Genomic DNA, 25,233 nt, shown 5'->3' with positions numbered 1-25,233 from the left:
CCTCTCCAATTCCTGTTCTAAATAGCAATAAAATTAATTTATACATGTCCAAATAATATTCTTACTGGTGACATTTGAAAATACATGAACAAGTACAAATTACATTTAAGTAAATATAATTAATTGTGTGGTTCACTGAAAAAACATTTTTTATGATAATTTCTGATAATCCGTCACTCTGAGTTTTTCATTATGGCTGAACATGAAAATAGTCACATACACCTATCTCCTGCATCAGCTTCTGATTGGAAACCTGACAGATCTACATTACACTGTCACTTAACATTCATGGACTCGTCTATCTTGACTTATGACGGGGAGGGCTGTTTTTGGTTTAGCATCCAGGAAACAGCAGAGAACATCTCGACTAGTAAAAGCTAACCGCTACCATTAACAACTCCACCACACAGCAGAACTCATCCAGGCTTGTGTTATTTGTGGAGATAAAACATCAACATTGCAAATCAGTAGCAGAGTGAATTTTTCCAAGCAAAATCTCTGAAAAGGAACAATAGATATATCAGGGGTTCAAAGCCTTTATAGATTGTATTCAAGCCTTTTATCAATTTATAGAGTGTGTGTGATTTATATGTGTTAATACAGATGTGAAATCAATTCATGTAAAATAATTGTGAAACCGTTATTATTTCTCAGACTACAATCATACCACCAACATTTATAGTTGTTGCATCCCTAGTTTCGAGGCAGTTTTTCTTCATGAATGAGTGAACTGAAGACACATTGCTGTAATTCAATTCAATTCAAGTTTATTTATATAGCGCCAAATCACGACAAGAGTCGTCTCAAGGCACTTCACATAATAAACATTCCAATTCAGGTCAGTTCAATAAGCCAATCAGAAATAATGTTTCCTATATAAGGAACCCAGCACATTGCATCAAGTCACTGACTAGTGTCAGTGACTATACAGCAATCCTCATACTAAGCAAGCATGCAGCGACAGTGGAGAGGAAAACTCCCTTTTAACAGGAAGAAACCTCCAGAGAATCCTGGCTCAGTATAAGCAGCCATCCTCCACAACTCACTGAGGATCGAGAAGACAGAGCAGGCACACACACACACACACACACACACACACACACACACACACACACGCACACACACACACACACACACACACACACACACACACACACACACACACACACACACACACACACACACACACGCACGCACGCACGCACACACACACACATCATTTATACCAAGTAGTGTTTCTATGGCTACATTGTGATTTCTTAGTAAATATTCTATTTGGTGAGAGATAAACTTTATTGCATTTATCCTAGTGAATCTATAATTAAGCGGGTAAACTAGTAGTAGCACATCCAACGTCAAAGAAAGTAAAATGTTATTATCAGGAGAGGGAGAATGATTAATTGTGTAGTTTCCTGTTACCACTTCAGTCATAAACTCTTTCATGAACAGCGTTTACACCTTTACTAACATTATCACCTCAAAGCTTTGTGCAGTATCGCCAGAGGATTTTGTAGTGGTTTTATTGTTGCTGACAGACTTTTTTTTTTTCTTTTTTACACTTGCAGCTGTTGTGGTGCTTTCAAACATGAAAAAGTGGTTGATGTGCTCCCCACAGGGAATAGTCAGTGAGGTTGTCGCTCATGTACGAGTCATGTCCAAGTTCACTGCTGGTTGCTATGCCACCAACGATGTGCAGGAAGTGCGTAGTGTTACCAGCTGCAGACTTAATTGCAGGATGTATCTGCCAGAGGACTGCCCTGGTATTGAATTTACCAATAAAGAAAAGAAGCTGTTCAGCGGATGTAGGTTTATGCTGAAGGAAGAGAGATGGAGAGTGTAACCTTGTTCACCTGGATACAGTTACAGCTTCAGTGCAAAGACAGTCACCCCATCAGCAAGCTCTTCAACAAAACCTGGAAAGGACAGTGATTGGTTTATGCACACATTCTCTTCTGTTTTCACTTTCATTAGAGGCTCTTTTCCCCACGTTCGTCCAGCTGTGTGTGACCATGAGCCACTAACCGTTGTGCATCATTATCTGATTCTGGCCCCCTTTTAATCACACACACACACACACGCACGCACACACTAGAGGTGGTTTTTGATATGAATACAATGTTAAGACCTGCATACACACATGATTATTATGTCTTTAGATAAGTGGTCAAAAGCAGACATTCTCGTGTCGCGGCTCCAGTGTTTCTTTTAGCTTTGCCATCTGTGTTTCCCTCTCTGACTCTCAGCTCTGTGAAGTGTGTGAGTGTAAAAGAGCTAAATGTTAGCTCCTCGTGACCAGCAAGCGGAATTCTTTATTAATGCGCTCTAAATGTCCTCTCTTTCCCATGGTCCTGTGGACTTTGATCTTCCCAACGTCATCAGGAATCAGTCCAAGGTAACGGCACACGCCAGCACATATGCTTTCATATTGATGATGAATCTCTGTATTAAACAAAGTCATCTCTGGATTCCCATTAACAGTCTAAACTGAATGCCAGTATTAAAAGTTGTGATTTGGAATATTGTGAAAACAGTCAGCCCCTCGTTTAAATGATCAACTTAAATACAAAAATAAACTTGGTCCCTGTAATATTTTTGATTTTGTTCTTGGTCATTTAACTTCACAGTTTGTCAATATTTTCTGTTTCTGTCAGCCAAGTTTTATAACATGTTTTGAAACTAACTTTTGTTTTGTAGCATGTAATTCATGTTGTGTAACAGGTAACTTTAATTTTTTTATTACATAATTCTCATTTTGTAACATGCAACCTTTGGTACATAACATGAAACTTTCATTTTGTAACTTGCAGAAATAATCAATGTACAAGTTTCAAATCATAACTTCCAAAACGCACATCTCCGTCTACAGTTACAATATTTATATCTATGTGCTACAAAACATTTCTAGCTTCCTTTTCTAAAGAACCAATGAGAGGCTTTGTCTGACCAGCCAATGATGAGTCTTGGATTCCTGTCCAATCATGGCAAGAGGGCAGAGGTCTTTTGTGCTGCTTACAACCAATCTTGCATATATTCTCACTCTTTACTAGGAGTTGGTGGTCATTTTTAGAGAAATTAAACTGATGCAAATAAAGAACTTACATTTTGAATTAGAACAGGACAAGGCATGGCATTGGTTCTTTGAGGAAGAAAGCTAGAATTGGGACAATACGTTTTGTACATATAGACTTAAGTTTTGTAACTGTAGACTGGAATGTTCGTTCTGAGAGTGTCAATTTGAAACTTACAAAAGGAAAGATTCATGTTACCTGTTGAAAGTTACATGTTTCAAAACGAGAATTACATGCTACAAAACAAAAGTTATGTGCTACAACTTACAAGACGAAAATTATGTGTTACAGAACAAAAGTTATGAAACGAACGTTATGTGTTACTAAACAATAGTTATGCGTTTCTAAACAATAGTTATGCGTTACTAAACAATAGTTATGCGTTTCTAAACAATAGTTATGCGTTACTAAACAATAGTTATGCGTTTCTAAACAATAGTTTTGCGTTACTAAACAATAGTTATGCGTTTCTAAACAATAGTTTTGCGTTACTAAACAATAGTTATGCGTTTCTAAACAATAGTTTTGCGTGTTACGAATCAAGAATGAGGTGTTACAAAACGAGAGTGACGTGTTGCAAAACAAAAGTTATGTTTTTCAAAATGAAAGTTACATGTCACAAAACGTGGATTACATGCTACAAGATGAAAGTTAGTTACAAAACATGTGACAAGTTAAAAAAAATTGGTACAGTTTACATGTGATATTGTCCCAATCCTAGCTCCATAATCCAGCCCCTAGCGAATTAGGGGGGAAACTGTAATTTTTGCCCTTTACTCCAAATGCAGTGATGTCACTTATGACTACACACATGGACGTAATTTTCACTTTAGATGTGGGGGGGGATCTTTACAGTATGTTCTAATATGAAACAGGCTTCAACACAAACAGTTGTTTTCTGCTTGGTCCTAGAGCTCAACCAGTGTCACTTTAATATTGCGTAATATTGTTTTTGGATGGTAAAAAGTGCAGGGGTCAAAACTTGACTTTGTAAAAAGTGGGGGGGACATGTACCCCCCCCCCCAAAAAAAAATTACGTCCATGACTACACAAGCTTTCTTTTGTTCTCAGCCTTTTAAAGTTGTTAAAAAATGGATTTAGAAAACAAACCTATTACCAATCACATCATACATCCAAGATAATTAATGTTAGCAAAAAATCAGTTAAATTATTTATGAATCTAAAATGATTTTAGTCCTCGTGATGTCACAATTAGAATATTTTTGGTGGATTAGGGTCTGTAAAGCGTCTTGGAGGTGGGAGGTGTGTGTTTATATCTCTTAATAACGCCACTGAGTGCTGTTTATTTTATCACAGTCATCTGAAAACACTTTACATGAAGTTTTGGTTCTTACCACAACAGGTGAGGCAGACACCTACATTTTAATCAGGCCCTTATAAGAACAGTAACCCACTAGAGCGGACTCAGACAGGCAAGGCCATCAGCTCGGGCTTTTGTTTTTCAGACTCCTGTGCATCTCAAGCTTCTTTTGTTCCTTCAGGTTTTTGCTTATGATTATTGCTTCTGGTCCATGGATGAGACTGATACGGAAAGATTTGCAGGTCAGTTGAGTGTTTATTTTTATTGCTTAAAATAAGAAGTCAAACAGAATTGTGTCCATTTTATGTAGCGATGCACCAAAATACTGGTTAGTCCTTCCAGTTGGAAGTTTGACTTCAGTAATTAAATTAATCAGAAATGTGTTAAAAACGATTGTTAACTTCAGTTCTTGTAGAAAAAAGAAAACTCAGAAAAGGTTGGTGAGAGTTGTACAAGAACTGGAAATCAGTATTGGCCCTCAAAAGCAGAATCCGTTCTTCTGTAATTTCACGACATAATTAATGTTGGCTTTAAATGACAACTTGTGTGTGGATGACTGTTTCAGGTCAGGAAGTGGTGTTCCAGTGCCTTGGGGAAAGCCTTCTCCACAACGCCTTCCAGGGCTACAACGCCTGTATCTTTGCCTACGGACAGACTGGTAATTTCCTGCTAGACACCTTATTATTTAGTCTTCAGTCTGATGAGAATGTTCTTTGTTTCTATATTTGAACAGGGCTGTTTGCCTAACAGGAGGTGTTGGTTGCTGTAGGTTGTAGAACAGTCTTTTTGTGGATGAGTGGTGACGGGGTCAGAGATAATCAAGCTACAAACGTGTTGGACATTAACGGAGGTGTTGGTCATAGACGGGGTCTCCCTATAGAAGGCTGATAGTTTCTGCTTCTGGTTGATCGTACGTCCGTTTCTCCCTAGCGCTTAAATCTGTTTGTATGTTGAAGGTTCGGGGAAGTCGTACACCATGATGGGTTCTGGGGACCAGCCGGGCCTGATTCCTCGCTTGTGCAGCGCTTTGTTTGAACGAACCAAACTGGAGCAGCGGGAGGAAGAGAGCTTCACTGTCGAGGTGTCCTACATGGAGATTTACAACGAGAAGGTCCGAGATCTTCTCGACCCTAAAGGGTAGGACCCTACAACACTGCTTTATCCTGTTTACAATCCAGTGGAGTATTAATTTAGTATATTATGCTGACCATGAAACCACGCCTAGCATATTTCTCTATATTGAGTGATGCTGTTTCAGGTTAACTAAGCACTAATGTTCTCAGAGCACAGTGATGGCTCCTGCCGTCTGCTGTGGTGGGCAGCGGTCAGTGGATGAAAGATTAGCGGTCTGCCTTGATTGTTAATGTCCAGCAGGTCAGCAGTAAATCAGCCCTTTAGGCCTCCGTCTGCTGGCCCAGACGCCATAACCTTTGACCTTCACTCAGAACAGGACCTTTAACCTCGGTAAAATAAGCCAAAGAGAAGCACACCATCTGACAGCCATATGCGCCGTTGCTGTGAATCCACAAATGATGGAGTTGTCCAGCCAGGAGCATGTTTCAGTCAGGGTCAGAGCACCGAGTCTGTGAGCTGGGATCATCTGAAACTCAGCTAGGAGAGTAACCACTGAGCGTGGCTGTGTGTGTGTGTGTGTGTGTGTGTGTGTGTGTGTGTGTGTGTGTTGTTTTGTGTCCAGGGGGAGACAAACTCTGAGGGTGAGGGAACATAAAGTTTTGGGTCCATATGTAGATGGCCTGTCTCGGCTTGCTGTTGCCAGCTACAAGGTAAAGATGTTTATTTCTCCCCTTGCTCTCACGTTGGGTTTTCTCTGTCATCGCAGTGATGATGTTCTCTTTTGACTACGTCCGCTGGATTATCTCACTAAGGTTTTCTCTGACGTGGAGCTCACAAATGGCTTGTTTTAGGGGGGTTATACAAGGCTGCACCTGCTGAAATTACTCAAATGCTTTCTCATCCCCAAGTTTGACTTGTTGACCCTCAGTGCTTCAGTGAGCTTATAACTACAGATACATCCAGTAATTATTCCCAGAGGAACAGCGGAGTTATTTAGGCATACAGGGAGGGCAATGCGCCGTAGGCTGTGGTAAACCACTCTCACATGCACAGCTCTGGGTTCCAGCTGTTTGGTAAAAGTCTGTGCAGATGTTCCTACCATCGGCCCTCGTCTGGAATATCAGCGATAAATATGTGTGGGCTCTTTTCTCTCCTCCAGGCCTGAGCACAACAATAACAGTTCTGATCTATACTGATTAGTGTCTGCGCTGATTAGCATCACTAATGTCGAGCCCTTTGAGATGCGAGTTTTCGTCCGTTCTAACAGTTCGATCCTAACGGACTTGGAGTAGCTGAAGACTTCTCTAGTAAAGCTGCATTGTAATTTAACAATGCTCTTGATCTGGATGCACATCAGCAGCCCCACACACAACGGCGTACATCAGATTTGGTCAAACTTAAAATTCTTTGAATGAAACGCCTAAAAATCGACATCATTTTGACGCCTAGACGTAGAAACACGATGCATTATCAAGTCAAGTAACAGAACTTATTTTATGTTCAGGGTTCAGAGGCTAAACTATGGGATTAGATTTGTGCCAATAGGATCAAGAAAAACACTTTGGAGAGCAAACAAATGTTAAGACATTGAGAGAAAAAACATTGGTTTCAAAAGAAAAACTTACGATCTGAATCAGATTCTTAAAATGATCAAGAAAAACACTTTGACGGTCAAACAAAAATTAAAAAATTGACAAAACAAAAATATTGACTAAAGGAAAAAAACATGTTTCAAAAGTAAAACTTACTATCTGAATCAACTTCTTAAAATGAGTAACAAAGTAGGTTTCCTTTTTCTGTTTGCCTCTATGTGTTTTTGTTATCAATTTCCTTAGTTTTGTTCTCGCTGCTCAGAGCTTTGCTCTCACTACCAGATTTGCACTTACACTGTCTGGCTTTCTCCTTTGCAATCCCTGAGTTTTTGGTTGCAATTCTGACACAACCCTTTTGGGTGGGCGGGACTTCTGAGAAGTCCTCTCCCATAGGACAGTGGTTTCTCTTGAGTGACAGTTCAGTGACCTGGAAGTGACGTAGCCTCCAAGACATTTTTTTTTCTACCTGGTCAACAACATGAATTTTGAGCCCCAAACACATTATTTCTGCTGTCTGTGGTGTCTACTGAGGACCTAAAGTGAGTAATGATAATATATTTTATCTTTTCTTAGTTAATCTGTAAGTTAAACCACTTTTTAAGTTGGTTTTAAGCAGACGTTAGCTCACTAGCTAGCTGCTAAGCAAGCCATTGTGCTAGCCTCAGGACAATGGTCTATTGTTCCAGAGACGTATTAAAAACTCATCTTAACATATTCATTACTGGTTTCATGGAATAAATTATTGCAGTTTATGTTAATAAGTTTGCTAATTTTTCAGGAACCTGTGGCACATCAGAGACTTTGCAGCTATTAGAGCTAACCTGTGTACTGCTAACTTGCTACACAGGAAGCAGCAGAAAGCTGAGCTAACAGGCTGTTTTGCAGGTAAATACTCTTTTAGTGGAACTGCAGGATTTTCATGGTATAACTCAGAATCTACATGAGCTATTGTGGGAAGACTTTTAAACTACATTTACATGTATATGCATTTTTTATTCCATGTTACTTGGATGGGCTAAACAAGTTCATAGTTCTGCCTGCTCCTTTTTCGGTGAAACGAATGGATTATATGATGTAACTCTCTAGTAAATCTATAGTAACCATAGTCTGGTGACTAGTGTCTAGTTTAGCTACATTTAGCTTAGCTGGAGTAATATAGTAACTCTGCCTCAACTGGTGACTTTTCTACTTCATTGTCAGCCAGACAAAATGTTGCTGCAGAGAAACGCCCAAGGTACTGACCCCACAATAGAAAATCATAATGTCCACATTTATTTCCCACAATCTCAAACGTCACACTGAAATTAAACTTTTAGCTCTGATTTAATTATTTCCTTATTGATATCAGTTTTCCCTTTGTTGTAGGTAATCCTCGGGTGTCAGCAGGAGGAGGTGACCACCTGCATAACGGAGCACCCTGGTTCTGAGCCAGTTGCACCTTTGTGCTGCTCTTTGGGGAGGCGATGCTCAGCAGGTTAAACAACTGTAAATTTGATTTTGTTCGTAGATTTTTTTCTCATACATCACCAGTTTTTCTTTCTTACAGACACATGCCTCCATGTGGTCAGGTGGTGTTGGTGTGATCTGGGAGGGCACACTCATGTCGTCATCTCCTTGTGCCGTCTCCAGGATCCTGATGGGAGTTCTCTGTGCCTATAAAGCAGGGGTATTTACTTCTGGGCCTGGAGGGCCGGTATCCAGCACGTTTTAGTTTTAACTCTGTTTCAACACACCTGATTTCAGTCAGCAGATAATTAACAGGCTTCTGCAGAGCTGCTGCAGAGGTAATTCAACCCCTGATTCAAGTGTGTTGGAGCAGGGAAACAACTAAAACGTGCTGGATACCAGCCATCCAGGACTAGAATTGAATACCTCTGCTATAAAGCCTTCCTCCCTCCTCCGGACTTTAAACATTAGTATTTTATTATGGATTACCTGATTTAATAAATAAATCTCAATTTATAAATTTCCTGTTTTGGTGCCTGTCCATAAAATCCTGCATTAGACACCGAAAGCTGAATGGATGCCTTTCATTCACTTTGACATTCAATGTATTTTTAAAGATACACTTGAAATTAATATCAGCTGTTTAACAGAGTGGTGCAAAGTAATTGCTGATGTCATGATTTTTGCAACAACCTGACCTTCATGCAGAGAAACTCAGGAGACAAATGAGCTAAAAACAGTTTATTAAAATGTTTGACAGATGACTGAAGAGGTAACAGCTGGAGATCAGGAACCAGAAGCTTCTGCGAGGAAGAGCAGAGGTTAGTAAGAGGCAACAGGTCAGGTTTTTCTTAGACTGTGCAGGTAGCTTACAGAGACTGAGAAACGCCACAGAGATGGAGCCACAGGTATTAGTGTTTAAAGATCAGAAGGCCCTGAGATAAAATTGAGTGTTAGTAATGACTAAAGAATGACTTACAAAAGGAAAAGTTTAGGTACTTACGGTCTGAAGCTGTAGCGCAGACGGGAGACAGCAGAATGGTGGAGAAACAACCAGAAGTCTGGGAGAATGACAGCATGAGTTGCAAGCGGGTGAGCAGAAGGTAGTGGGTAAGCCGACTGCCAGTATAGTTGTGTGATCAGGAGCTTCAAGGAAAGAATTCCCATAGATCTGCATAGAACATGAGAACGTAAGTTTGAAAAACGGCAGAGTCATGGGCTAGATATGGGTTAAAACACTGATGAGTGACCAGCTACCAGCTTTTATTCAAGGATGGGGTTACAGGTGTGTGAGGATGTGCCTGCCCCATGAGAAGAGTTTTCAGGTAAGCCTCTCCATGGTGCTCTGCAATGGTGACTAGCAAGGCTAAGGAAGAGATTAAAGGGAACACAAACCCAGGACTCCGACCCAAACTCCTGACAGCAACACAACGACTCCTCCAACAGGCGGTTGTTCCTCGGGAGTACAGTCACACGCAGCTGCCCGAAGTTCAGCATCAGGCAACCTGTAGGCGATGTAATCATACGTGGCTTCTGAGCATGCAAGTTTATTCTAGCTGTACAGCGTACAACAATAATAAAGATTTATATTGTGTTGTGTTGCTCACCTTACAGGTTCTTTTAAAATCTTAACCTGTGCCTGCTTACAGACGGTCTTTTGAACTAGACACAGAGAGGTTCAGGCACAGGTACTTAGTCAGACTCCTGATATGGTAGGGCATCCACCACCACAGACTCCTGATATGATAGAGCATCCACCACCACAGACTCCTGATATGATAGAGCATCCACCACCACGGACTCCTGATATGATAGAGCATCCACCACCACAGACTCCTGATATGATAGAGCATCCACCACCACGGACTCCTGATATGATAGAGCATCCACCACCACGGACTCCTGATATGATAGAGCATCCACCACCACGGACTCCTGATATGATAGAGCATCCACCACCACGGACTCCTGATATGATAGAGCATCCACCACCACAGACTCCTGATATGATAGAGCATCCACCACCACGGACTCCTGATATGATAGAGCATCCACCACCACAGACTCCTGATATGATAGAGCATCCACCACCACGGACTCCTGATATGATAGAGCATCCACCACCACGGACTCGAACAATAGGTCCATATGCTTGTCAACTGGAAACAATGGAAAAAGATTACCATTAGTACAGATATTTATCCATAACCATCACTGTGGGTTTATTATACATCCTATGAAATACATGAGGTGGGATTGGTCTGCAGTAGGGATCTGTATTTTTGACTGAATTTATTGTAGGAATATTCAATAAACAGTCCAAACTGATACTTAACACATGTAACATGACTTCAGCCGGGCGTACACTGTGCGACTTTTTCACTTTTTTGAGCCGATTTTCCAGTCGTGCAAGAATCCACGACATCGGGGTGAGTTTTGCGCCGAGCGGTCGTGTAGTGTACAGGGGGTTACGAGAGGCAATTAACACCAGGTGACCAGCTGCCGATAAGCAATCGTGAGCTCGCACGGACTTCTGGCGTGTTTAATATTTAGCTCGTCCCTCGTGAGGGTATCGCACTGTTGAAGCGGCGCTGCGAGCAGCTGCGACCCAAAAAGTATCAGAACCGCTCACGGCCCATGCGCAATCCTGCATCAACGCCGCTCGCTCGCTATTTCCCTAATAACACACGTTGTTCGTTTTTATTTCTACACGTTTTTTTTACTCACAAAGATTGTCAAGAAAGCGTGTTTGTCGTGTTCATGTCAAATTAAACTGATCACAAAACACAGATTTACTTTCTTTATTTCGTTTTCCTCATCCAACCCCCATAAATCCCTGTGTGTCCTCCTGCAGCACTCCCGAAGGACAACAGGCAAAACAAGACAAAAACGTCTGACGTGTTGAGTAAAAACTGCTATTTTTAGCACATTTTTAGGGCCGACGTGTTGCTACCAGACGTACAGTATGAGCAGTCAGGTCGCATCCGAGAACTGGGTCGTACAGTGTGAGCGCCTGACTCGTGAGATCTGCCCTGCGAGGAAGTCGTACAGTTTGAGCTGAAGCTGAACGCTGCGAGTGAAAAAGTCGCACAGTGTACGCCCGGCTTTATCTGAACCATAATAGCGAGATTTAAATTTCAATGGTGGAAACAAAACCCAATGCACACTGCTGCCGACTAGCGGTCGACATTTAAAGTGCACCAAAAACAAAGAAAATACACAAATGTTTGCATGTAAATTCTTCCAAAAACTAGATACACTGCTTTTGAAAATGGATGTAATATCTCAGGAAAAAATATCACGATATATTGCCATATCGATATTTTAGAGACACAGTTTGATAATATCGATACAATATCACTGGGAAAATATATTGCGATATATTGTCATATTGATATTTTCTTACATCCCTTGTCTGCAGTGTACTTTGTGTACACTATGGTGTGTCTTAGCTCACCAGCTGCAGTTGATGCATGTGGCCGTGTAGCACTTCCATTGTAATGCAATGCAGTAGTTTTCAATCTAAAAAGAAAGAACAAATAAATAAAAAATCAATCAATCAAAGCTTTATTTATAAAGCACCTTCCGCAACCCTGTCAGGAAGCCCAAAGCGCTGAACATGGTACAGTTGTAGGTAAATATATTGAATAAATCAACAATAAAAGCAATTCAAATTACAAAATACAAATTACAAAATACAAAATGGAAATTACAAGATAGATGAAACACTCTGGTACAGGACAAATGTGTGAAACACATTTGGATTGAGTGGATGGATTGAGTGAACCAATGAAAACTGAAATAAATTCAACATAAAAGAGGGCCATAATCAAACATGTTCTGGAAACGCCAAGCGGAGGAGGTGTGTTTTTAGGTGATTCTTAAAGACTGGCAGAGAGGGGGAAAGCCTAACTGAGGGTGGCAACTGGTTCCAGAGTAACGGTGCTAGGACTGAGAAAGCCAGTCTAAAATAGCTTTTAGGCAAAAATATAGATTTTATGTAAAAATTAAAAGCATGTATTAAACTCATTATTGATTATCTGCCTTGGATAACATTCTTTTGATGGAGAATATAGAACACGTGACAGAAAGCACATTGAATCTGATTTGTCTTGTTCTGACAAACAAATGTCAGATCTGTATACTGGAAAGAAATTTATTATCAAACATTCTCACTTAGATAATTATTCAGTCAGAGTTACATCATATAATCCATTCGTTTCACTGAAAAAGGAGCAGGCAGAACTATGAACTTGTTTAGCCCATCCAAGTAACATGGAATAAAAAATACATTTATCTGTATGTAAATGTAGTTTAAATGTCTTCCCACAATAGCTCATGTAGATTCTGTCTGAGTTATACCATAAAAATCCTGCAGTTCCACTAAAATAGTATTTACCTGCAAAACAGCCTGTTAGCTCAGCTTTCTGCTGCTTCCTCTGTAGCAAGTTAGCAGTACACAGGTTAGCTCCAGGTTCCTGAAAAATTAGCAAACTTATTAACATAAACTGCAATAATTTATTCCATGAAACCAGTAATGAATATGTTAAGATGAGTTTTTAATACGTCTCTGGAACAATAGACCATTGTCCTGAGGCTAGCACAATGGCTTGCTTAGCAGCTAGCTAGTGAGCTAACGTCTGCTTAAAACCAACTTAAAAAGTGGTTTAACTTACAGATTAACTAAGAAAAGATAAAATATATTATAATTACTCACTTTAGGTCCTCAGTAGACACCACAGACAGCAGAAATAATGTGTTTGGGGCTCAAAATTCATGTTGTTGACCAGGTAGAAAAAAAAATGTCTTGGAGGCTACGTCACTTCCAGGTCACTGAACTGTCACTCAAGAGAAACCACTGTCCTATGGGAGAGGACTTCTCAGAAGTCCCGCCCACCCAAAAGGGTTGTGTCAGAATTGCAACCAAAAACTCAGGGATTGCAAATGAGAAAGCCAGACAGTGTAAGTGCAAATCTGGTAGTGAGAGCAAAGCTCTGAGCAGCGAGAACAAAACTAAGGAAATTGATAACAAAAACACATAGAGGCAAACAGAAAAAGGAAACCTACTTTGTTACTCATTTTAAGAAGTTGATTCAGATAGTAAGTTTTACTTTTGAAACATGTTTTTTTCCTTTAGTCAATATTTTTGTTTTGTCAATTTTTTAATTTTTGTTTGACCGTCAAAGTGTTTTTCTTGATCATTTTAAGAATCAGATTCAGATCGTAAGTTTTTCTTTTGAAACCAATGTTTTTTCTCTCAATGTCTTAAAATTTGTTTGCTCTCCAAAGTGTTTTTCTTGATCCTATTGGCACAAATCTAATCCCATACTAAACTTTTGAGTCACGCCTGCCAAACTGGCAGGTGCTGTTGATGTGTATTTGTTTACAAGTGGCTCTTTTGTCATGATTTGTGTCTGTTGTATTGACATTTTTAAAATAAAGTTCTGTAAAGTGATCGTTAACTGTTGTATTTCTTATAATAGCCGAGCCACAAGAATTTTTCTTAGATTATTGTGTGTATTATAACGTGTTGTTCGTTACTTCAGGATATTGAGTCTCTGATGTCGGAGGGGAACAAGTCTCGCACCGTGGCCGCCACCAACATGAACGAGGAGAGCAGTAGATCACATGCTGTCTTCAACATCATCCTCACACACACACTCAAAGACCTGCGGTCTGGGGTAAGCCGTCAACACACACCGCTGAGTAAAACAGATATATATATATATATATATATATGTGTGCATTCGATTTGATAAATGTATAGTCTGTAGTAAAGAACAGCTTCCTGCTCCAGGTATGTGGGTTCTATCTGCACCATAGGCCCCGCCCCCCCCCAGAGCTGCAGCAGGAGCCCGTCTATGCTCTGCATTCCTGCCACAGATTTAGCTCAGCTCATGTGATTATATGATTGGTCATGCTCACGGCTGCTTGAAACGGCACAGGCCAGACACCAATCACACCTTTTCTCTCTTCACACAGTCACACACCTCTCACAGGCCAGCTATTTGTGTGGAGGCTCTGTCTTTACAGTCGTGTGTGGAAAGCTGATCCTGCACCGAATCAAAGCCGCTCTGCATCACACTGTTCAGTCACATCAGGCGCGCTTGGATTTCCTTCACAGAGCCTTCAGCTGTCTGACGGCAGCACAATCATGAGGGTTATAAATGGAAATGGGACTCTTTGTAGGCATATATTTCATCTTTAAGATTTCAGGCTGTGTTATTGTCAAATCAGACCGTTTCTGGTAAGCTTGTGATCAAACAGCCTGTTACCAAACCCAGTGATGTCAGCAGAGTGACCAGAACCTCCTTGGGAAAAACAAAATCACTAGTTTTCTTTCCTCAGCGACCCGCTTAATCCTCCCTGCTCCTGTTTCTTGCTACCACCAAATCCTGTTAATAATTCACAGGCATGACTGAGTTAGTCAGCGGATACAGCCTGCTCTGTTTCCAGTAGACTCGCCCAACACCAGGGCGTACGATGGTTCAGCGGGGACCCATCCCTCCACTAAAAAACATCTAAGTGGGTGTCACTGTGGTGGTGTGAGATGATTTTCATCCTCATTAGATGACCTCCTCTTGCTGGACCCACCAGGCTTTTGTGTTGCGGTGTTCTGCTGCTGAAAGGAGAAAGGAAGAAGATGTGTTTGTGCACGGCTGTTATCCATGCTGCAGCCCCAACTCTCTGAAACACTCTTCCTGGTGACACTTGCAGAGCATCGTCTCTGGAAATGTTTATAAAAAAACTCCTTGAAATGCTACTTGTTCACCAAAACAGAAACATGAAGTTAGTTTTATTCCCTCACAGGCCTCTGAACTGACTTCTGTGGTCACGTTCCTTATTTAGGTGTTTTAGCACCGTCCTATATCCTCTTGTCTTTCATCTCCAGCTTTGAGTACAGTTACTGGTAATGTGAGCGTCGGAGCCCAGCTTTTCACAGCAGAGCTGATTCTAACAGGCAGTTATGGGATGGTAAGGATATTAATGAGCTCACATCTGCGTCACCACCAGAGCTCACTCAGTTTGCACTTTGACCTTGTTTGCTATCGAACCTCAGGTTGTTGCTGGTGACATCACCACGCCCTGTAATGTAAAGGATAAAACATGGTCTGTAGTCGTGTGATGGTGGTGTGGACCAGATCAGAGGATTAGCGTGTGTAGTTAGATGTTCATGTCGTCACACGTGTTCTGAGCAGGTGCTGCTGCCAAGTAGGCTGACACATTCTGCCAGCTGATCTGGTTACGGAGACAGGTAGCTGCTCTGCTTACAGATGCTTATTTAGCCAGATAAAAAGCCATGTAGGCTGCTGGCATGACCCTAATGATCAGACTCTGAACAGGTGTGTGTTCACAACAAACACACAAGACACTTATTGTTATGGAAGCTTGTTCTTGTTTATTCTTATTGCTTTTTCTTAATCATCTGCTGTGCTTTCTGATGTGTTTAGTAACTGAGTTTACACTGTAAAGGTTGGAAGCTGTGGATGTTTGAGGCCGAGTCGAGTGACTGCTGCCTGGAGTTGGTCTTTACTCTTCAGCCCTACTTGGTTCTTGACCAATTTAATTTTATTATTCAGGTATTTTCTGTCTGATGTATCCTAAGTAACCACAGCATCCTTTTGTTTTACTCTGTTGGGTAAAGAAGGCTAGAGGCTGATATTTAGCTAAAAATGCTAATAGTGAATAAAACAAATAGTCTGCTCTAAAATGATCTGAAGCTACTTTTTAAATTGCCCACAACTGGATATTATAGTGAAGTGTATTCATCCACTGTGTGTACGACTCATCTTCACTTATCTATAATCTATGGTGCTGATCTGTAACTGGCAACAGCCACGAAACTCACACAGCAGGAGTGAGATGTTTGTTTTGAAACATGACCTGCAGTACCCTAATTTGACCACAGGATGTCATCATGCACCTTTATGTGAGTTTTCCCACAGATGTGTCTGTTGGGACTCAGTGACAGCTCCAGGGATTGATAGAAATACGAAGTCACATTTTTGTTGTTGTGGTTTGTCTGTTATTCAGGACAGTGCAACCCTAAGACTGTATTCTTAAGAACCTTCTCACTCCTCTTCTAGTCAGTCCAGTAGATGCACCAGTTCAGGACACGAGGCCTGATCTTCACTCTTGCGCAGTTCTAAGCCGCTGATCCTGGTATACTCCAGAAAACTATACATTTTTAAAATATGGTGTTTTTATGAACTAGAAATGTTTAATTCTGGAGGTAAAACGTTTTATGTAGAGGATCTATTGATGCTAGCGTAAAGAGCATTTAGCAACCGTGAGTTTACAGAGCAGGATTGTTCGTACTGCCGTTTGCGGTCCATTCACATTCAGAAAAGAAATCTGATATTTGAGTTTGATGAGCTGATCACTGATCAGGCTGATGCTGGTCACCAGACCACTTTTATGCATTTCTGAAGTTCGTTTGGCCGTACTGGAGAAGGAAACGAGACAAACGGAGTCCGCTGTTGTTATCGCTGCTGAGTCGGCATGTGGTTTCTGAACCAGGCTCGGGTTTACTGGGAGTGACTTCTTCAGCCACCATGGATGTTTTTAGACCTGTGTGTGTGTGTGTGTGTGTGTGTGTGTGTGTGTGTGTGTGTGTGTGTGTGTGTGTGTGTGTGTGTGTGTGTGTGTGTGTGTGTGTGTGTGTGTGTGTGCGTGCGTGCGTGCGTGCGTGCGTGCGTGCGTGCGTGCGTGTGTGTGTGGGAGAGAGAGGGAGAGAGAGAGAGAGAACACATCAGGCTTGGTTAAAACTCCCGTGTCTGCCTAAACATAGAGGTTGGGTAGCTCCATAGAAACCGTGTGTGTGTGTGTGCTGATGTGCTGCTTTAGTTTGTCAGCAGGTCCTGTCAGCTGCTGAGCAGTCACAGATGGGATATAATATCCTTCCCAGGAAATCACAGACGGAAGCTTTCAGGATGAGACCCGGAGATGTCATTACCTGCTCGGTAGAGGAAAAGTGGAAAAGGCTTCTTTCAGAAGGAGAAAGCCTTAAACACAAAGTCCCTTCTCCAAACAAGAGGTGTTTGTGAACAGCTGGAGGGAGTGCCAAGTGTTTATTTCCACAGGAACCGGACAGTAAAGTTCTAGAACCGAGCATTGCTGCAAGGCGCCAGCTGAAGCTGCAGCATGGGTGCAGAGACAGAGGTGTACAACAGAGAGACTTTTCTTCACGGCTCCGTTCTCTCCTTGTGTCTGCAGACTAGTGGGGAGAAGGTGAGTCGGTTAAGTCTGGTGGACTTGGCTGGAAGTGAGCGAGCAGCAAAAACCGGTGCAGCAGGAGAGCGACTGAAGGAGGGGAGCAACATTAACAAGTAAACACACTCGCAGTACCCGTGTTGGTACCTGCAGTTAAACAAACACATCCCATCTCTGGTCACTGAAAACAGGGAGCCTAAGTCACGCCCATCTCCCTCTCGACCACGGGTCCCCGGAAGAACGAAAAAATGAATGCAAGTCAACGGGGTTAAAGACGCTATTTTCTAATTCCACTTCTTATGTGCCATGGATTTCACATATGATGTCCGTGAATTTTAAATATCCATTTTGATACTAAGAACGCGCTTATTTTCGAACGGGGGGAATCGTTATTTTAGGTTTTGTGTGAAAATAAGTGCAGGACTCCAAATGCACTTCACGAAAGTGACGTCATCGAACCAGACACGCAGAAACCTGAGGGAGAAGGGCTGTAAGTTCAACAAACTTCAGGTCCTTCCCACAGGAGGAAAGAACCACCATGAATCTGGCCATGTGGTAAGTAGCAGCTACGCTAGCGGAGAAGCGATTCTCATGCCGATGTGGTCGTGCTAATTACGAACTTTTACAAGCTCATAAATCTCAAAGTACGTGACTGGCGTGGTCGAAACACCACCATTACTTTTCACTTAAATATAAGTACGACATATGTGTGATCCATGGTCTAAGGCAAAGCGCATTAGAAAATAGCGTTTTTAGCCCCACTTGACTTGCATTCATTTTTTGTTATTCCGGGGACTCGTGAGCCGACCGGCAAGGGAGGAGACCTAGGCTCCCTATAGAGGTCGACCGATAAGTAAAGGTCATGGTCATGGCCGATTTTTGCTGCCGATCTTTTGGGCCGATTTTCATGGCCAATATCCAGACATTTTCCACCTTGTTTTCATGCTAAAATGTCACTAAAAACATCATTTGGTGCACAAAATGTTAGAAGTTACATTAGTTTGTGAAAACTGAATTTAAGCAGCTGTTTGTGCTGTGTTAAAGACATCAAACTGAAATTAATTTAGAAAAAAATAATCAGCATAACTAACCAAGTATTAAATATTCACAAGTGCTAAATAAAAGTAATTTTAATTGGAAATCATTTTTAGAGCAGCTCAGCCGCAGCACCAGGCTGCCCCGGCTTGTGTCTGAGTGTAAATCTTTACTGAGGAGGCTTATATTAAAAATGGCGTATATCGGCCGACTGATGAATCGGTCTACACATAGTGGCAAACACACTCAGCATGTGAGTGCTTGGTTTCAACATTAAATTATGACCAGATATTAAAGTATTTAGTGTTTGTGTTGTTTCGCCAGGTCCCTTACCACACTGGGTCTGGTGATCTCGGCGCTGGCTGAACAGGGAACTGCTAAGAACAAAACCAAGTTTGTTCCTTACAGAGACTCTGTTCTGACCTGGCTGCTGAAGGTAAACCGACACTAAACACACGGCATGTTCAGTCATTCGCTTTAAGCTCCCTCGTCCGTTTATAACTGCTCGTCTTCAGGACTGCCTGGGAGGCAACAGCCGCACAGCCATGGTTGCAACCGTGAGTCCCGCAGCAGACAACTACGAGGAGACTCTGTCCACGCTGCGCTACGCTGACCGAGCAAAAAGCATCGTCAACCACGCTATTGTCAATGAAGACCCCAATGCTCGCATCATCAGAGAGCTTCGAGAGGAAGTAGAGAAACTGCGAGTGCAGCTGACCCAGGCAGAGGTGAGACGGCTTCAACCCCCTTAAGGGTCACGTTTAGGAAACTTCCTCACCTGCTGTCTGCGCTGCAGTCTCTGAAAGCTCCGGAGCTGAAGGAGCGCCTGGAGGAGTCTGAGAAGTTGATCCAGGAGATGACGGTCACCTGGGAGGAGAAGCTGCGTAAAACTGAGGAGATAGCGCAAGTAAGTTATCACCTAATCCGTCCGCTGCGTGAAACCAGCCAGAACACTCGCCCGGCTAACGTCCAAGGCTTTGTGCTTGTAGGAACGTCAGAAGCAGCTGGAGAGTCTGGGAATTTCCCTTCAGTCTTCAGGGATCAAAGTCGGAGACGATAAAAGTTTCCTAGTAAACCTGAATGCTGATCCCGCCCTTAACGAACTGCTGGTGTACTACCTGAAGGTGCTGGCACGCGTGTTTAATCTGGCTTCATAACTCTAGCATCAAAGACATGACCAGGATGGGTCTGTCTGCTGCAGCGGGGGACTTATTGTGTCGTCTTGTCTCAGGAACACACGAAGGTGGGCTCGGCGGACTCCCAGGACATCCAGCTGTGTGGGATGGGCATCCTGGCAGAACACTGTGTGATTGACATCACCGCGGAGGCTGCTGTCATCCTCACCCCCTACCCCAGCGCGCGGTAAGGAGCAGTAAGGGAACCGGATCCGTGGTTTTCTCACAGCTCAGTGGAAGTGCCGTAGAAATCATTGACATGTTGCATCAGTCAGGATTTAAAAAGGTCGTCAACAAACGGCATGGTATGGATTTAAAAACAATAACTAATAATCAGAGTCTGATTTAACATGAAAACATTCAAATTTTGTCATACTGAGAGAAATAAATGATCAGTTTAAGTGTAATCAGTCCCCCCGAACAGCAGCTTTAATTCAGTACAAACACCAGATGTGTTTGTGAGTAACTCTGTTTGTTCTACTGACACCATCCGTCTTCATAATGAGGCCAGGAGCTTCAGCAGCCTGAGTCCAGACCAGAGAGGCAGAAGGTCCAACATGGAGCCACCTCAGCTCCACACAGCTGTCAAAACGTGGAAATATAAAAACGCTTGTTTGTGCACGAATAGTGCTTTCTGGTACTTCTGGGTTCAGCACATGAAACATCTGTGCTGTGGTGAGAAACCTGGCTGCGTTTGGTGTAAACAAACATGTTACCTGAAAAACACAAATGTTCTCGTCATTTTGTCTCTCAAGTCTAACAGAGCTGATGAGCGCTCGATGAGCGTCGAGGAACCGGATTACTGTAGCTGCTGACCTGCTGACAGATGTTTTTATTTATAGTGGAGGATAAACAGCCAGGTCCTCTCCAGCTGACGCCTGTGTTTTGTTTGCCTGGGTTGTAGAACGTGTGTCAACGGTTCTCCTGTCACCAGTACTCTGCAGCTTCACCACGGTGACCGGATCCTCTGGGGGAACAACCACTTCTTCAGGTTAAATAGTTTCAAACCTTCAGCTTCTTTACAGATTAAACTAGTTGTTGCTGTTTCACCTTTTCCTCTATTAAACGTGGGTTTTCTCTTCTAGGATAAACCTGCCAAAGCGGCGCATGCGAGGAGCAGAGGAGGAGGAGGGGGAAGGGGGTGTGATGAAGAGCAGTGGCAGCAGTGAGCAGCTGGATGCTGACGGAGACACAGCCAGCGAAGTGTCCAGTGAAGTCAGCTTCTCTTACGAGTTTGCACAGACGGAGGTCATGATGAAGGCTCTGGGCAGCAATGGTGAGCCTGTCGTGTTGGTTTTATCGTCCTCCTTATTTCCCGCTGGTGTTTAGTGACTCGTATCCACCGTGTTCGCTCAGACCCCATGCAGGCCGTCCTCCAGTCCCTGGAGAGGCAGCACGAAGAAGAGAAGCGCTCGGCTCTGGAGAGACAGAGGCAGATGTACGAGCAGGAGCTGCAGCAGCTCCGCAAGAAGCTCAATCCAGATCGTCTGTCTACGGGTCCGTCTGGAGGACAGACGCCTGGACAGCAGGGGCCAGGACAGCAGTCCCACTACCGCAGCCTGGAGAGGCTTAGCGTTGGAGGGATGAGCCATTCTGCCAGCAGACTGAGACAGTGGAGCGAGGACAGGTGAGTGTGTGTGCACCACGCTTCTTACAATTATAACACAAATGGAAGCTTGATGTTTTTCTGTCCCTCCTGCAGGGAGGCTGTGTTGGTGAGGAGTCTCAGGAGACTGAGGGAGCAAATAGTGAGAGCAAACCTTCTAGTCCAGGAGGCGTGTTTTATCTCTGCCGAGCTGGAGCGTCACACAGAGTACAGAGTCACCCTGCAGATCCCGTCAGAGAACCTGAACGCCAACCGCAAGGTCTCACAGCAGGATGAGCTCCTCACACAAGCCTGCTCAGCCAGTGGCCTTACAGCCCTTAATGTGTGTGTGTGTGTGTGTGTGTGTGTGTGTGTGTGTGTGTGTGTGTGTGTGTGTGTGTGTGTGTGTGTGTGTGTGTGTGTGTGTGTGTGTGTGTGTGTGTGTGTGTGTGTGTGTGTGTGTGTGTGTGTGTGTAGAGGGATGCAGTGCTCAGTGAACCAGCGATTGAGGTCAGAAGACGGTGTCGAGGGAAACAGATCTGGAACTTGGAGAAGATGGAGAACCGCCTGGTGGACATGAGAGAGCTGTACCAGGAGTGGCAGGACTACCAGCACCACCATCAGGACAATCCAGTGAGTCAGAACAACCAGTCCGTCTTAAATCACAGAATCTTTAAGTTGTTGTCTAAACTCCCCCCTGCATCCAGGCGATGCGGTTGTACTTCCGGCGGGCGGACCCATTCTTTGATGAGCAGGAGAACCACAGCCTGATCGGTGTCGCTAATGTCTTCCTTTCATGTCTCTTCTACGATGTGAAGCTGCAGTACGCGGTTCCCATCATCAACCAGAAGGGAGAGGTATTATCACAGCATTTAAAATAATCTAATCAGGGCAGCAAGGCTCTGGGTTATCTCCAGCCTGATGTTTAAAGCTACAGTGTGTTGCTGTAAAGAACGAAACCCTCAAACATCAGAAGGAAAGCCATTCAGGCTGATTCTCAGGCTCTCGGTTGGGCTAACTGCAGCTTTTCCTTCCTCCTGCTTGCGGTCAGGTTTCTGGGCGCTTGCATGTAGAGGTGATGAGAGTAGGAGGAGGCTTAGAGGAGAACATGGCAGGAGGAGACGATCCTGACAACAGCCAGGACTCAGGATTTGAGGATCGTAAACTGGTCTGCATGGTGGGGCTCAAGCATTCTCAAAGAACTGTGGAGTGTCAGATTTTTATCTTATTTCTGCTCAGTTGATGGATTTTTAATGTGTGCTTCTTGTGCAGATAAAGATCCTTCAAGCCACCGGTCTTCCTCAGCACCTGTCCAACTTTGTCTTCTGCCAGTATTCTTTCTGGGACCAGCCTGAGCCCATCATCGTGGCCCCTGAAGTGGATCATTCAGCCTCGTCGCCCAGCACCAAGGACCCACACTGTATGGTGGTGTTTGACAGCTGCAGGGTGAGCGCATCTTAGCTCTCATGTTCTGTGTGAACTCAGCTCAGTGAAAATCCTGTCAGGTCTTTGCTTTTTGAATTTGGATCTGAAAACTAATTTTCAGATGGTTATTTCATTTATTAAGGGAAATAAGTTATCGTAGCAAACCTGGTTCTAACCCTAACCCTAAAAGATCTCAAAAAGCAACACACCCTTCCCTGTTCTGAATGAACCCAAGAACCACCGAACCTCAGAACAACATCTACAGCTCTGCAGGTCTGGTTTAGGTCTGAGTTAGGGCTGGGCGATATGGCAAACATAGAATATCACGATTTTTCCAATATTTGATCACGATTTCAATTTTATCACAATTTTTTATCCATGAATAGCATAACTTCAATTGCGTATTAAAGAAGAGAAACATTGAATAAACAAACATTTATTCATATTAGAGATAATCAACACAGTGCTAACACACTTATATTTTAAACTCACACCAGAGATGATAAAAGCCCTGAGAGAAACAAATACAAAAATCAGTTTTTCTCGTTTTTCAAGTAACTTAACATAAATTAAAATCGTAAACATATTTAAAGTGCAAACATGTCAATTGCAAACGTATTGTGCAAACATTAACTTGTTCAAAATACTATGTAGCTCCCAGTTGCTCATGTAGTGGATAGTTAAGCTCAAATACGGCTCTGATGTGCGGCTGGACCAGAGATCGCTTGTGGTAGCAAATAACTGTGCATTCTGAATATTTTCTGCAACTCACTTTGCATTCAGCGTACATGCGTGGAATGGCGGTGTTCGAAAAATACTTGCGGCTGGAAAACTCGTAGCGCGGATCCAATGTTTTTATCATGTTCTTAAATCCCACTCCTACTGTTCGCACGGGACACAAATCTTTAACCAAGTGGTACGTCACTGCATCTGTCACACTATTCCATCGTCTGTTGTCTCTGTCGTAGGGAGTGAGTTTTGTGAGTGTTTCTGTTAGCGTTTGCTGCCTGGAAGAAGCACTAGCCGCTGCAGCCGCAGGCTTTTTAGCTTTAGCTGCCAGCTGGCTCTCATTGTATTGTTTGGGATGGCTTCTTTTCAAGTGATTAAACAAGTTTGTGGTGTTGCCATCACTTGCCTTGACGCTCTCCTTGCAAATGACGTTTCGCTGCTCTTTGTCATCTGGTGAAAAACCAAACCAGTTCCATATAACGGACGAGGCGTTCCTCTTCGGAACGAAAACCTCGTTGTCGCTCTCAGCCGCGGCCGAAGCCATGTTTGTTCACACACAGGTGAAAACAAGCGGGGCACTAATATATTACTATGACTCACTCTGATTGGTTAAGGGTCAAACAGAGGCGTGTCATTCGCCTGAGGTAAGTTCCCCCACTTCCCTTTTCATTCAGAGGCAGAATTTCAACAGCAGAGCTGTGAATCGTGATAAAAAGGTCTCTCAAAAATGACAGACCGTCAGATGTGTAGATCGTAAAACGGTCTAAAATCATCATATCGCCCAGCCCTAGTCTGAGGTCATAAATCAACAATTAGAAAGAGACAGGAAGGCAAAAATGGCCTTCATAGAAGAGGTCAAGGTAAAAAGTTCTGCTGACCACAAATAACACAGACTCGTCTCGCATTGCTTACTTTAAAAAAAGAAGTAGAATAATCACCTTCTGCTGAACTAAGGATGCTTTTAAATCAGCAGAAATCTCTTATCCAGGATTAGTTGGTGCTGGAGAAGGACCAAAAGCTCTCCTCTCTGTGATTCATCTCATTCCTTAAAGCTCCAGAAACATGTTGTATCGCTGGTTCATCTTCTTCTTCCAAACAGGATTTTCGGTGGTTTCTGGCATGTTTCGTTGCACTGAGGCACTCTGGTAGAAACGTTCGACTTGTGGACTTTGAACCACTTTTATTTTCCTAGATGTGGCTTGACTGTGACCATCTCACACAACACTCCTCTAAGCAGCTTGAAGTCATCAACACACCTCTTACTTGGTTTAAGTCTCATCTCTCACTTCATTCCGCTTAAAGAGCAAGTTAAATGAGTGTCTAATCCGGCTGTAGACACGTAGTCAATAATTAGTGTTTTAGTGCGTCTTAGTTCACATTTAAATATCCTGCCTATAACTGTCAGTGTTGCGCCCTCTTCAGGTAAAACTCTGTACTACGTTTGAATTTACATCTGGCATCGCAGTTGGCTGAGAGGTACTCTATGAAGTTAGCTGGTCCATTACGATGTCACAATGTTGTTGTGAGCCTGTTTGGGTGTGTAGTTGTTAGCGGCGCTGCCCTCTCGGTT

At 42.9% G+C, this 25,233-nt stretch overlaps 1 protein-coding gene and 3 long non-coding RNA genes across 7 annotated transcripts in view; 2 read left to right on the top strand and 2 right to left on the bottom strand.

Moving 5' to 3' along the window:
• Positions 1-25,233, top strand: part of kif13ba (kinesin family member 13Ba) — a 52,160-nt gene that overhangs the window by 15,136 nt on the left and 11,791 nt on the right. For all 4 annotated transcript variants that reach the window (XM_015977303.3, XM_015977302.3, XM_015977301.3 and 1 more), the window contains exons 3-22: positions 2,380-2,392; positions 4,571-4,631; positions 4,955-5,047; positions 5,346-5,526; positions 6,086-6,173; positions 14,048-14,182; positions 17,718-17,830; positions 19,074-19,185; positions 19,265-19,477; positions 19,546-19,656; positions 19,739-19,873; positions 19,981-20,111; positions 20,829-20,915; positions 21,010-21,200; positions 21,281-21,551; positions 21,627-21,789; positions 21,987-22,142; positions 22,217-22,366; positions 22,561-22,686; positions 22,782-22,955. In XM_015977303.3, coding sequence (XP_015832789.3) covers positions 2,380-2,392; positions 4,571-4,631; positions 4,955-5,047; positions 5,346-5,526; positions 6,086-6,173; positions 14,048-14,182; positions 17,718-17,830; positions 19,074-19,185; positions 19,265-19,477; positions 19,546-19,656; positions 19,739-19,873; positions 19,981-20,111; positions 20,829-20,915; positions 21,010-21,200; positions 21,281-21,551; positions 21,627-21,789; positions 21,987-22,142; positions 22,217-22,366; positions 22,561-22,686; positions 22,782-22,955 — 2,704 coding nt within the window. The remainder of the gene's footprint in view (positions 1-2,379; positions 2,393-4,570; positions 4,632-4,954; positions 5,048-5,345; positions 5,527-6,085; positions 6,174-14,047; positions 14,183-17,717; positions 17,831-19,073; positions 19,186-19,264; positions 19,478-19,545; positions 19,657-19,738; positions 19,874-19,980; positions 20,112-20,828; positions 20,916-21,009; positions 21,201-21,280; positions 21,552-21,626; positions 21,790-21,986; positions 22,143-22,216; positions 22,367-22,560; positions 22,687-22,781; positions 22,956-25,233) is intronic.
• LOC139071745 (uncharacterized) lies at positions 7,499-8,738 on the top strand. Its single transcript, XR_011521563.1, has 4 exons — positions 7,499-7,594; positions 7,834-7,940; positions 8,421-8,529; positions 8,602-8,738. It is a non-coding gene; the product is annotated as an uncharacterized lncRNA (long non-coding RNA).
• On the bottom strand, positions 9,580-10,291 carry LOC139071746 (uncharacterized). Its single transcript, XR_011521564.1, has 3 exons — positions 10,109-10,291; positions 9,897-10,006; positions 9,580-9,672 (listed from the first exon to the last, which is right to left on the bottom strand). It is a non-coding gene; the product is annotated as an uncharacterized lncRNA (long non-coding RNA).
• Positions 10,583-12,979, bottom strand: LOC129154748 (uncharacterized). Its single transcript, XR_008559996.2, has 3 exons — positions 12,901-12,979; positions 11,959-12,023; positions 10,583-10,660 (listed from the first exon to the last, which is right to left on the bottom strand). It is a non-coding gene; the product is annotated as an uncharacterized lncRNA (long non-coding RNA).

This window comes from Nothobranchius furzeri, chromosome 9, assembly GCF_043380555.1.
Source record: "Nothobranchius furzeri strain GRZ-AD chromosome 9, NfurGRZ-RIMD1, whole genome shotgun sequence".
Lineage (NCBI taxonomy): Eukaryota > Metazoa > Chordata > Actinopteri > Cyprinodontiformes > Nothobranchiidae > Nothobranchius > Nothobranchius furzeri.
The sequence above is the reverse complement of the archived record's forward strand: the minus strand, read 5'-3'. Positions and strand labels throughout refer to the sequence as shown.